This window comes from Manacus candei, unplaced genomic scaffold (assembly GCF_025592945.1).
Source record: "Manacus candei isolate 608988 ecotype Guabito, Panama unplaced genomic scaffold, ASM2559294v1 h1tg000628l, whole genome shotgun sequence".
NCBI classification, from domain to species: Eukaryota; Metazoa; Chordata; class Aves; order Passeriformes; family Pipridae; genus Manacus; species Manacus candei.
Genome location: NW_026138676.1, coordinates 1 through 12,955, shown reverse-complemented (window position 1 = coordinate 12,955; position 12,955 = coordinate 1). Strand labels below are relative to the sequence as shown.

At 63.0% G+C, this 12,955-nt stretch overlaps 1 protein-coding gene across 2 annotated transcripts; it reads right to left on the bottom strand.

Annotated features, from left to right (window-relative positions):
- Nucleotides 1–690: 690 nt before the first annotated feature.
- On the bottom strand, nt 691–7,729 carry LOC127466170 (sodium/calcium exchanger 2-like). Of its 2 annotated transcripts, none has more exons than XM_051776771.1 (7): nt 5,973–7,729; nt 4,634–4,737; nt 4,201–4,218; nt 3,274–3,398; nt 3,083–3,182; nt 1,954–2,229; nt 691–1,116 (listed from the first exon to the last, which is right to left on the bottom strand). In XM_051776771.1, exons 1-7 carry the CDS (start codon nt 7,727–7,729, stop codon nt 740–742), a joined length of 2,757 nt encoding a protein of 918 aa, XP_051632731.1. In that variant the 3' UTR covers nt 691–739. The 2 variants fall into 2 exon arrangements, with proteins under 2 accessions (XP_051632731.1, XP_051632732.1); XM_051776772.1 differs by lacking the exon at nt 5,973–7,729 and adding an exon at nt 5,810–5,935.
- Nucleotides 7,730–12,955: the final 5,226 nt, after the last annotated feature.

The following is a 12,955-nucleotide window of genomic DNA, read 5'->3' as shown; positions in this document are numbered from 1 at the left end:
GCCCCCTAGTCCTCTCCAGTGCTCCCAGTGCCCCCTGGTACCCCCCAGTGCCTCCCGGTCCCTCCCAGTGCCCCCCAGTGCCCCCAGTCCTCCCCAGTGCCTGCCAGTCCCCCCCAGTGTCACCCACTCCCTCTCAGTGCCCTTCATTGCCCCCCAGTCCCTCCCAGTTCTCCCCAGGCCCCCCAGTGCCCCCCAGAAGCCCTGGATGTGGCAGTAGGACAGGGGGTGACCCTGGGTGACCCTGGATGACCCTGGATGACCCCGGGTGACCCTGGATGACCCCAGCTGACCCTAGAAGCCCTGGATGTGGCAGTAGAACAGAGGGTAACCCTGGGTGACCCCAGGTGGCCCCGGGTGACCTTGGGGTGACCCTAAAAGCCCTGGATGTGGCAGTAGGACAGAGGGTGACCCCGGATGACCCCAGCTGACCCCAGCTGACCCTAAAAGCCCTGGATGTGGCAGTAGGACAGGGGGTGACCCCAGCTGACCCCGGCTGACCCTAAAAGCCCTGGATGTGGCAGTAGGCCTCGAGGCTGGCAATGGGGTGACCCCGGGTGACCATGGATGACCCCAGCTGACCCCAGCTGACCCCAGAAGCCCTGGATGTGGCAGTAGGACAGGGGGTGACCCCGGTTGACCTTGGGGTGACCCTAGAAGCCCTGGATGTGGCAGTAGGACAGGGGGTGACACTGGCTGACCCCAGCTGACCCCAGCTGACCCCAGCTGACCCCGGGTGACCCTAGAAGCCCTGGATGTGGCAGTAGGCCTCGAGGCTGGCGAAGAGCACGTAGAGCAGCCAGAGCAGGAGGAAGAGCGCGGCCGTGAGCACTTTGGGGGCGCGGGGCCCCCCCAGCTCGCCCCCGATGGGCGCCCGGCGCCGGTAGAGCAGGACCCCGATGGCGAGGAAGGCGAAGATGGTGAAGAGGGTGACGGGGAAGGCCAGCGTGCCCGGCGGCACCAGGAAGGGGCGTCCCTGCGCCGCCCAGTACACGGCGGCCACCGACCAGGCCAGGCCCAGCCCCAGGAACACGTTGACGGCGTTGGAGCCCGTCACGTTCCCGATGGACGCGTCGGCGCACGGGTCCTGCAGGGCGGCCACGCGGCTGGCGAACGTGTCTGCGGGCACGGCGGGGCACGTTGGGGGCGGCGGGGGCAGCGGGGGGGGTTGGGGGTGTTGGGGGTGTTGGGGACGTTGGGGGTGTTGGGGACATTGGGGGTGTTGGGGGTGTTGGGGTCGTCAATGATGTTGGAGACATTGGGGGTGTTGGGGACATTGGGGACATTTGGATCATTGATGATGTTGACGACTTTTGGGGTGTTGGGGACGTTGGGGGTGTTGGGGACATTGGGGTCATTGGGGACATTGGGGTCATTGATGATGTTGGGAACACTGGGAGTGTTGGGGACATTGGGGTCACTGGGGGTGTTGGAGGTGCCCAAGGCCATGAAGACGACGGCGTTGACGGAGTCCTTGAGTCCCTTGTCCATCTCCCTTGTCCTGCCCCTTATCCCCCCCCATGATATCCCCATGATGTCCCCATGGCCCCATGATGTCCCCATGGTGCCCCCTCACCCGGGATGGAGGTGCCCAGGGCCACGAAGACGACGGCGTTGACGGAGTCCTTGAGTGTCTGGGTCCATGTCCCTTATCCCATGATGTCCCCATGTCCCCATGATGTCCCCATGTCCCCATGTCCCCATGATGTCCCAATGATGTCCCCATGTCCCCATGATGTCCCCATGTCCCCATGATGTCCCAATGATGTCCCCATGTCCCCATGATGTCCCCATGTCCCCATGATGTCCCAATGATGTCCCCATGTCCCCATGATGTCCCCATGTCCCCATGTCCCCATGTCCCCATGATGTCCCAATGATGTCCCCATGTCCCCATGATGTCCCCCATGTCCCCATGCTGTCCCCATGTCCCCATGTCCCCATGTCCCCCCTCACCCGGGATGGAGGTGCCCAGGGCCACGAAGACGACGGCGTTGACGGAGTCCTTGAGGCCGAGGGTGCAGCCGAAATGCGCCGCCAGGTCCCCGATGAGGGCGGTGAGGAGGGCGAGGAGGAGGATGGAGACGCCGAAGGCCGCCCAGCCCCCCAGCAGCGCCGTGGGGGGGACGCAGGCGAAGAGAACCTTCCAGAACACCGTCAGGAAGTGCATCACGTAGTCGAAGCACGACGGCAGCCGCTCCTCACGGCCCTCGTCCTCGTCGTCCTCGTCGCCTGCGGCGGGGGGCGAGGGGGGGGTGGCACCGGGGGGAGGGTCCCCGGGGTGGTGGCACTGGGAGGAGGGTCCCCAGGGTGGGGATGGGGTGGTGGCACTGGGGGGAGAGTCCCCAGGGTGGGAACGGGGTGGTGGCACCACAGCCAGGGTCCCCAAGGAGGGAGCAGGGTGGTGGCACTGGGGATAGAGTCCCCAGGGTGGTGGCACTGGGGGGAGGGTTCCCAGGGTGGGGACGGGGTGGTGGCACCAAGGGGAGGGTCCCCAGGGTGGGGATGGGGTGGTGGCACTGGGGAGAGGGTCCTCAGGGTAGTGGCACCAAGGGGAGGGTCCCCAGGGTGGGGATGGGGTGGTGGCACCACAGCCAGGGTCCTCAGGGTGGGAACGGGGTGGTGGCACTGGGGGGAGAGTCCCCAGGGTGGTGGCACTGGGAGGAGGGTCCTCAGGGTGGGAACGGGGTCATGGCACCAGGGGGAGGGTCCCCAGGGTGGGGACGGGGTGGTGGCACCGGGGGGAGGGTCCTCGGGGTGGTGGCACCAAGGGGAGGGTCCCCAGGGTGGTGGCCAAGGGGTGGACACTGGGGACCCAGAGGGCACACTGAGATGACACTGGGGACCCTGAGGGGACACTGGGGACCCCGAGGAGACCCTGGGACACTGAGGGAACATGGGGGACACTGAGGGGACCTTGGGGACATCAAGGGTCCCCCGTGGCCACCTGGGCTGACGGTGACCTTGGGGACACTGGGGGGACATCAAGGGGACATTGGGGACCCCGAGGGGACATTGAGGGGACCCTGGGGACCCCGAGGGGACCCTGGGGACACTGAGGGTACCCTGGGGACCCCGTGGGCACCTGCGCTGACGGTGACGGCCTCGAGGAACTGCTCCCTCCACGAGTGGGTGCCGATGACGGTGGCCAGGTTGGTTTTCTTCATCAGCTTGTCCACCGTGTTCTGGGGGGAGGAGGGGTCAGGGGAGGGTCAGGGCGTGTCCCCCACGCCCCCCCCCGTGTCCCTCCCCCTCCCCGTGTCCCCCCAGGGCCACCTTGAAGTCGTAGGACTCCTCGATGACGACCTCGAGGCGCCGGTTCTCGCCCAGGATGGGTTTGCCCATGTCGGCGATGCGCCGGGCCTCCTCCTCCTCGGCCGAGAGGGCCCGCTCCCCGTCCCCTGGGACAGGGACAGTGTGGGGGGACAACAGGGGTCAGGGGGTCATGGGGACACACAGGGACACACCAGGGGTCAGGGGGTCATGGGGACAGAGCCTCCTCCTCCTCGGCCGAGAGCGCCCGCTCCCCGTCCCCTGGGACAGGGACAGTGTGGGGGGACAACAGGGGTCAGGGGGTCATGGGGACACAACAGGGACACAACAGGGGTCATGGGGACACACCAGGGGTCATGGGGACACAACAGGGGTCATGGGGACAGAGCCTCCTCCTCCTCGGCCGAGAGGGCCCGCTCCCCGTCCCCTGGGACAGCATGGGGGGACAGCAGGGACACCACGGGGGTCAGGGGGGCATGGGGACACACAGGGACACCACAGGGGTCATGGGGTCATGGGGACACCACAGGGGTCATGGGGACACAACAGGGACACACCAGGGGTCAGGGAGTCATGGGGACACAACAGGGACACCGTGGGGGTCATGGGGTCATGGGGACACAGCAGGGGTCATGGGGACACACCAGGGACACACCAGGGGTCAGGGGGTCATGGGGACACACCAGGGATCATGGGGACACGCGGGGGGACACGGGGACACAACAGGGGACATGAAGATGGGGACACACAAGAGGGACACGGGGACAGGAGGGTCACTGGGGTGGGGACACTGTGAGGGACACTGTGGGGACACTGTGAGGGACACGTGTGGGGCCACGAGGACACGTGGTGGGGCCACGGGGACATACACGGTCACGGGGACATCCACGGTCACGGGGCACGTCCGGGGCCGAGGCCGAAGGCTCCTACCTTGGGCGAGCAGCAGAGCTGTGGGGACAGGAGGGGACAGCGGTGAGAGCCCCGTGACCCATCGGTGGCCCTGTGACCCCTTGGTGGCCCCCGTGACCCCTGGGTGGTCCCGTGGTGACCCCATGACCCCTCAGTGGCCCTGTGACCCCTCGGTGACCCTGTGACCCCTAGGTGGCCCTGTGGTGGCCCCATGACCCTTTGGTGACCCCTGTGACCCCTCAGTGGCCCTGTGACCCCTTGATGGCCCCTGTGACCCCTAGGTGGCCCTGCAGTAGCCCCATGACCCTTTGGTGACCCCCATGACCCCTCAGTGGCCCCTGTGACCCCTCTGTTGCCCTGTGACCCCTCGGTGGTCCCCATGACCCCTAGGTGGCCCCGTGGTGGCCCCATGACCCCTGGATGACCCCTGTGTGCCCCCTGGGTGTCCCCGCACCCGAGATGCCGCGCTTGAGCCAGCGCGGCGGGCCCAGCTCGATGAAGAAGTTCTCCTTCTTCTCGTACTCCTCGTCGTCCACGATCTTCACCTGCAGCGTCTTCCTGGGGCGGGACACGTGGTCACCATCACCACCATCACCATCATCACCATCATCACCATCATCACCACCATCACCATCATCATCATCACCATCATCACCATCATCACCATCATCATCGTCACCACCATCACCACCATCACCATCATCACCATCATCATCATCACCATCACCATCATCACCATCACCATCATCACCATCACCATCGTCACCATCATCACCATCATCATCGTCACCACCATCACCACCATCGTCATCATCACCATCATCACCATCGTCATCATCACCATCATCACCATCATCACCATCACCATCATCACCATCACCATCATCATCATCATCACCATCACCATCGTCATCGTCACCATCATCACCATCATCATCACCACCATCATCACCATCACCATCGTCACCATCATCACCATCATCATCGTCACCACCATCACCACCATCGTCATCATCACCATCATCACCATCGTCATCATCACCATCATCACCATCATCACCATCACCATCATCACCATCACCATCATCACCATCACCATCATCATCATCATCACCATCACCATCGTCATCATCACCATCACCATCATCACCATCACCATCATCGTCACCATCACCATCGTCACCATCACCACCATCATCACCATCACCATCACCATCACCATCATCACCATCGTCATCATCACCATCATCACCATCATCACCATCACCATCATCACCATCATCATCATCACCATCATCACCATCATCATCATCACCATCACCATCATCATCATCATCACCATCGTCACCATCATCACCACCATCACCATCACCACCATCACCATCATCATTGTCACCATCATCACCATCATCACCATCATCATTGTCACCATCACCATCACCATCATCACCATCACCTGGTCACCATCACCATCATCATCGTCACCATCATCACCCACCCACCCAACCAGCGACCCAACCCTCCTCTTCCACTGCCATCCATCTGTCCCTGATCCATTCCATGATCCATCCATTCCATGACCCATCCCTGACCCATCCCTGACCCATCCATGCCCCCCCTTCCTCCTCACGCCGTCTCGTCGTTGCGGAACTCGAGCTCATCCATCATCCATCTATGATCCATCCATCCATGATCGATCCATCCCTGACCCATCCATCCATCCATGATCCATCCATCCCTGACCCATCCCTGACCCATCCATCCCCCCCATCCATCCCCCCATTCCTCCTCACGCCGTCTCGTCGTTGCGGAACTCGAGCTCCCCGCTGGCGTCCTCGTAGTCGACGCCGCCCCCGCGGGCGGAGCCCTCGACGGTGCGGAAGGGCACCATGACGGTGCCGCGGGCGCCGGAGCTGCGCACCACCGTCACCTCCACCTTGCCCTGGCACTCGCTGACGCGCACCGAGCGCTCGCGGAACCCGAAGATGCCGGCGTGGTCGTCGTCCAGGATGGTGACGGTGGCCACCAGCGGCGCCACCAGCTTGCCCTTGGGGTGCTCCTCGTTGTCGGCCTCGAACATGCCCTCGGCGTCGCCCACGCGCAGGTTGAGCAGGCGCACGAAGAAGTGCTCGTCCTCCTCGAAGATGTCGTCGTCGATGATGCCGATGGCCAACTCCTTGCGCGTCTCGCCCGGCTTGAAGATGAGGGTGCCCTCGCTGTACTCGTAGTCCGAGCCCGCCTTGGCCGAGCCGTCCTCGGTGCGGAAGTCCACGTAGAAGGTCTGGTTGGCGCCCACGCCCTGCTCGCAGGCCACGGCCAGCGTCACCGACCCGCAGTTCTCCAGGCAGTGGTAGAGGCAGGGCTCGAAGAAGATGCGGCTGCAGGCCTCGTCCTCCTCCTCCTCCTCCTCGTCCTCGCCCGGCGCCGCCGGCGAGCGCCGCGCCGCCTCCGCCGCGTGCTTCTTCAGCACGTTGCCGGCGCCGGTCATGAGGCGCGTGGCCTGGATGCGGTAGAAGGCGCGGCTCTTCTGCTGGTGCACCAGCGCCACGTAGTTGGCGGCGTCCACCAGCTGCTCCAGCTCCTTCTCCGGGTGCTTCTGCTTGAGGTCCTTGAGGATCTGGATGACCTCGCGCCGGCTCTCGTCCAGCTCCCGCTCCTCGGGCGTGGGCGACGGCGACGCCGCCGAGCCCTCGGGCTCCTGGGGCGGCGCCGGGGCGGGGAAGCCGCCGTCGGCCTCCACGTCCTTGGGCGGGCGCTCGGCCTCGGCGCCGATGATGATGCCGCTGCGCGGGTCGGCGCGGTAGCGCTTGTAGACGTACTTGTAGAAGAGCAGGCGCTTGTCGGCCGCCCAGGCGAAGACCACGCAGGCCGGGAAGAAGAGCAGGGTGAGGAAGGCCTCCCACACCTGCACCACGCCCGGCGTGATGACGGCCAGGATGAGGTAGAGCCAGATGTAGGCGAAGATGCTCCAGGAGGCCGTGACGAAGAAGACGCGCAGGTGCTTGATGCGGCGGCTCTCGCCCGCCGGGATGGCGTAGACGCACACGGCGATCACCACGAACATGTTGAAGGCGGCGCTGCCCACGATGGTGCCGGGGCCCAGCTCGCCCGCCTGGAAGCGGTGCCCGCACACCTCGATGAGCGAGAGCAGGATCTCGGGCGCCGACGAGCCCAGCGCCATCAGCGTCAGGTTGGAGACCGTCTCGTTCCAGATGCGCACGGTGCCCACGCTGGTCTCGCCGTTGGCCTTGGTCACCGTGATCTCCTTCTCGCGCGACGTGATCACCTCGATGGAGGCCATGAAGCGGTCGGCGATGATGGACACGCCCAGGAACAGGTACATCATGGCCACGAAGTAGACGATGGCCCGCGCCGCCTTGTCGCCCGCCGCCGGCTCGTCCGGCTGCCACACGGGCAGGAGGACGCCGGGCTGGCACCGCGCCGAGCCGCGGCACGTCCCGTTGGCGCCGGCTGAGCTGTCGGGGGACGCCCCGGAGAGCCGCGGGGCCACCAGGAGCCAGGCGGCCACCGCCGCGCCCACGGCGGCCATGGCGGGGGAGGAGACGCTGTGGGGGGGAGGGAGGGGTCAGTGGGGCGGGATGGGGGGGTGGGATGGATCCGTGGGGTCAGGGTGGATCTATGGGGTCAGGATACAGCCATGGCGGGGGAGGAGACGCTGCGGGGGGAGGGAGGGGTCAGTGGGGCGGGATGGGGGGGTGGGATGGATCTGTGGGGTTGGGGTGGATCTGTGGGGCCCAGGGCGGCCATGGCGGGGGAGGAGACGCTGTGGGGGGGACAGGAGGGGTCAGTGGGGCGGGATGGGGGGGTGGGATGGATCCGTGGGGTCAGGGTGGATCTATGGGGTCAGGATACAGCCATGGCGGGGGAGGAGACGCTGCGGGGGGAAGGAGGGGTCAGTGGGGTAGGATGGGGGTCAGGATGGATCTATGGGGTGAGGATGGATCTATGGGGTCAGGATACAGCCATGGCGGGGGAGGAGACGCTGTGGGGGGGAAGGAGGGGCCAGTGGGGCGGGATGGGGGATAGGGATGGATCTGTGGGGTTGGGATGGATCCGGGGAGTTGGGATGGATCTGTGGGATTGGGATGTGGGGGTGGGAGCCAGGCTTGGGATCCACGGATGGGTCTCTGGGGCTGGGATATGGGGTGGGGATCCAGGGGTGGGATGTGGGGCTGGGATGGATCCGTGGGGCTGGGATGTGGGGTTGGGATGTGGGGTTGGGATGGATATGTGGAGTCAGGATGGATCTGTGGGGTTGGGATCCGGGGTTGGGATGGGGGGCTGGGATGGATCTGTGGGGCTGGGATGGATCTGTGGGTCCTTGTTCTGGGGAGAAGTTTTAGGGGTCTAGGATCAATCCGTGGGTTGGATCTGTGGGGTTGGGATATGGGATTTGCATGGATCTGTGGGGCTGGGTCTGATCTGTGGGTCTGGGGGTCGATCCCTGTTCCAGGGGGGTTTTGGGGGTCTGGGAGGGATCTGTGGGTCAGATCTGTGGGTCTGGGTGGTATCTGTGGGTCAGGGATGGATCTGTGGGTCCGGGCTCGCTCTGTGGGTCCGGGGGTCGCTCCCGTTCCGGGGGGGGGGTTTTGGGTGCGGGGGCGTTCCCGGCTCCTCCTCGGCAACCGCGCGGTTTCCATGGCAACGGGGATGGAGGGGGGGGGACCCAAAACCATCGGGGGAGGGGGGGGGGGAAGGACCAGCCCGGATCCAGCCCGGCCCCACATCCCGGCCCCACAGATCAATCCCGGCCCCACATCCCGGCCCCACGGATCCATCCCAGCCCCACGGATCCATCCCGGCCCCACATCCCGGCCCCACGGATCAATCCCAGCCCCACAGATCAATACCGGCCCCACGGATCCATCCCGAATCCAGCCCGGCCCCACATCCCGGCCCCACAGATCCATCCCGGCCCCACAGATCCATCCCGGATCCATCCTGGCCCCACAGATCAATCCTGGATCCATCCCAGCCCCACGGATCCATCCTGGCCCCACAGATCAATACCGGCCCCACGGATCCATCCCGAATCCAACCCGGCCCCACATCCCAGCCCCACAGATCCATCCCGGCCCCACAGATCCATCCCGGCCCCACAGATCAACCCTGGATCCATCCCGGCCCCATAGATCAATCCCAGCCCCACATCCCAGCCCCACGGATCCATCCTGGCCCCACAGATCAATCCCGGCCCCACGGATCAATCCCAGCCCCACAGATCCATCCCGGATCCATCCTAGCCCCACAGAGCAGGGCAGGGGGACCCGTGGGGCAGCGCTGTGGGGCCGGGGGAGCTCTGCCCCACACATCCCCCCCTGCTCTGCCCCACAGCTCAGCCCCACAGCTCTGCCCCAAACATCCTCCCCCTGTTCAGCCCCATAACTCCACCCCACAGCTCAGCCCCACAGCTCAGCCCCACAGCCCCGCTTCACCCCATAGCTCTGCCCCCCTGCCCCAAACATCCCCCTGCTCTGCCCAGAACTCAGCCCCACACATCCCCCTCTTCCCTGCCCCAGAACTGCCCCATTGCAGCCCCACAGCTCTGCCCCATAACTCAGCCCCACAACCCCATTCCAGCCCCACAGCTCTGCCCCACAGCTCTGCCCCATAACTCAGCTCCATTCCAACCCCATTGCAGCCCCCCCAGCTCTGCCCCATAACTTGGCCCCATTCCAGCCCCATAACTCTGCCCCATAACTCAGCCCCACAACCCCGTTCCAGCTGCATTCCAGCCCCACAACTCTGCCCCACACCCCCCCACTCAGCCCTCCCCCCCCTCCCCTCCCCGCCCTAATTAATCCCATTAATTAATCCCTTAATTACCCCCCCCCCCCCGTTAATTAAACCCTTTCAAAACCTCCGGAAAAACCGGAAAAAAGCCGGAAAAACCCCTGGAAAAGGGATGGGGGGAGGGGGGGGCACTTGGGGGTCAGGCCCAGCCCCACATCGGGGGGGGGATTTTCCCCAAATCCCGAGGGATTCACCCCAATTTTGGGGGGATTTTCCCCAAATCCCGAGGGATTCACCCCAATTTTGGGGGGATTTTCCCAAATCCCGAGGGATTCACCCCAATTTTGGGGGGATTTTCCCAAATCCCGAGGGATTTGCCCCAATTCGAGGGACTTGCCCCCGGAATTCCGGTTTTCCAACCCCCCAAACCCCCCGGGGGGGGGGGTCGGGATTATCCCAAATTCCCCGAAAATCCCCCAAAACGGTGATTTTTGGGCGCCAACGGCCCCGAAATCCCCGGGTTTGCCCTCGAAAATCCGTGTTTTTGTTGTTTTTTTTACAGGGGATTAAAAATCCAAAGGATTTGGGGAGAAAAGCCGGGATTTGGGACAAATCCTCGGCAAATCGGGGTTCCGAGCAGGATCCAGAGCAGGAAAAAACGGGGGGGGGGGAAGGGGGGAAAAAAGGGGGTTTGGGGGGAATTTTGGGGGATTTGGGGAATTTTGGGGGGAATTTGGGGGGAATTCGCAGGAATTTGGAGGATTTGGGGAGAAATTTGCAGGAATTTGGAGGATTTGGGGGGGAATTCAGGGGGATTTTTGGAATTTTGAGGGGGAATTTGGGGGATTTGGGAGGAAATGGAGGAAAATGTGGGGGATTTGGAGGAAGGTTTGGGGAATTTGGGGGAATTTGTGGGAATTTGGGGGGGGAACTTGTAGGAATTGAGGAAATTCGGGGGGATTTGGAGGGAAATGAGGGAGATTTGAGGGGATTTGGGGAAAATTGGGGGAATTTCAGGAGATTTCGGGGAATTTTGGGGAGATTTGGGAGATTTTGGGGGAAATTTGGGGAAATTTGTAGGAATTTTGGGATTTGGGATTAAAATATCGGGAATTTGGGGGGAAATAAGGAGGAAATCGTAGGAATTTTGGGGAAAATGGTGGGAATTTGGGAGAATCCGAGGAGATTTTGGGGGGAATTCGGGAAATGGGAGAGAATTTCAGGGATTTGGGAGGAAAAAAGAGGAATTTGGGGGGGAATTTGGGGAAATTGGGGAGATTTGAGAGAATTTGGGGAAATATGGGGGGGGGAATGGGGAAATTTTGGGAAAAAAGGGGGGGGAAAACGGGGAAATTCGTGGATAATTTGGGAAATTGAGGAATTTGGGAAAATTTGGGAGGGATTTGGAAGAAAAAAAATGAGGGAATTTGGGGGACTCGGGGGAACTGGGGGGGAAATTATTGTGAAATTTGGGGAAATCGGGAGAATTTGGGAGGAATTTCAGGGGAATTTGGGGCCATTTGGGGGAATTTTGGGGAATTTGGGGGCAAATCTGGGGAATTTTGTGGATTTTGGGGGGGAATTTGGGGGAATCTGGGGGGGATTTGGGCAATTCAGGGGGAATTTGGAGGAAATTCGGGGGAATTTGGAGAAATTTTGGGGGGTGGGGGGGGGAAATTTGGAGGAATGGGAGGAATTTCGGGGGATTTTTTTTGGAATTTGGGAGATTTGGGGGGAAATCAGGGAAAAATGTGGGAGTTTGGGGAAATTCGGGGGGATTGGGAGGAAATTCGAGGGGATTTTTGGGATTTGGGGGGAAATTGGGGAAATTTGGGGCGATTTGGGGGAATTTTGGGAGATTTTTTGGGGAATTTGGGAGATTTGGGGGGAAATCGAGGAGAAAACGTGGGGGAAAATGTGGGAGTTTGGGGAAAAATGTGGGATTTTGGGCAAATTCGGGGGGATTTTCGGGATCTGGGGGGAAATGGGGGAAATTTGGAGGAAGGGGAGGAATCTCGGGGTTTTTTTTGGGAATTTGGGGGGAAATCGGGGGAAAACGTGGGGAAAAATGTGGGATTTTGGGGAAAAATGTGGGAGTTTGGGGAAATTTGGGGGAATTTCAGGATTTGGGGGGAAATCTGGGAAAGTTTGGGGGGAATTTGGGGGGATTGGGGGGGAATTTTGGGAATCCCGGGGGAGAATTTTGGGGAAATCGGGGAAAAAAAGGGGAGGAAAAAGGGGGAATTTTGGGGGATTTGGGGGATTTTTGGGATTTGGGGGGGAAATTCGGGATAATGGGGGGGATGGGGGGGGTTCCGTGGGATTGGGGGGGGTTTTTTTTGGGAATTCGGGCGGAATTCGGGGGTTCGACCCCCCCCTTCCCCCCCCCCCCCCTCCCCCCCTCCCACCCACCTGTTCCCAGCCGGAATCTCCCGATTTTTTTTTCCCGGTTTTCCAGCGATTTTGGGGAATTTTTGGGAAGGAAAGAGGGGGGTGGGTCAAACCCCTCCCCCCTCCCCCCCCGGTGGGAACGACCCACCCCCCCAAAAAAAAAAAACACACCCCCTCAAAAAAAACCCCCCGAAAAATCCCCAAATCCGCCGCTTTTCCCCCAAAAACAGGGGTGGGGGAGGGGCCGGGGGTCGCGGGGGGGGTTGGGGGGAGGGGGAGGGGCCCGAGGGGGGGTCCCCGGGGGGGGTGGGGGAGGGGGGAGACCCCCGGGGGGGGGCGTTTGTGGGGGGGGGGGGTCGCGGGGTTTTCCCCTCCCCCCACCTGAGGATTCGCTGAGGGGGGGGGTGGGGGGGTGGGGGAGGGGCGGGGGGTGGGGGAGGGGCGGGGGGGTCGGGGGGGTTTGGGGACCCCCCCCCAAAGTCTTACCTGTTCCCCCCCGGGTCCGCTCCCGCTCCCGGCGCCGTTAAAGCTCCATTGGCGATGGGGGGGGGGGGGGGAGGGGGGGGCGGAGGGGGGGGCGGGGGCGGAGCGAGGGAGGGGGAGGGGAGGGAGATGGGGATGGCCCCGCCCC

Excerpts from the sequence above, each read along its gene's own strand:
- LOC127466170 (XM_051776771.1), bottom strand. The coding sequence starts at position 7,729 with ATGGCCGCCGTGGGCGCGGCGGTGGCCGCCTGGCTCCTGGTGGCCCCG. Across the intron at positions 3,183-3,273 it reads AGGAGTCCTACGACTTCAAG|AACACGGTGGACAAGCTGAT; the intron begins GTGGCCCTGGGG and ends TCCTCCCCCCAG. Across the intron at positions 2,230-3,082 it reads GGCCGTCACCGTCAGCGCAG|GCGACGAGGACGACGAGGAC; the intron begins GTGCCCACGGGG and ends CCCCCGCCGCAG.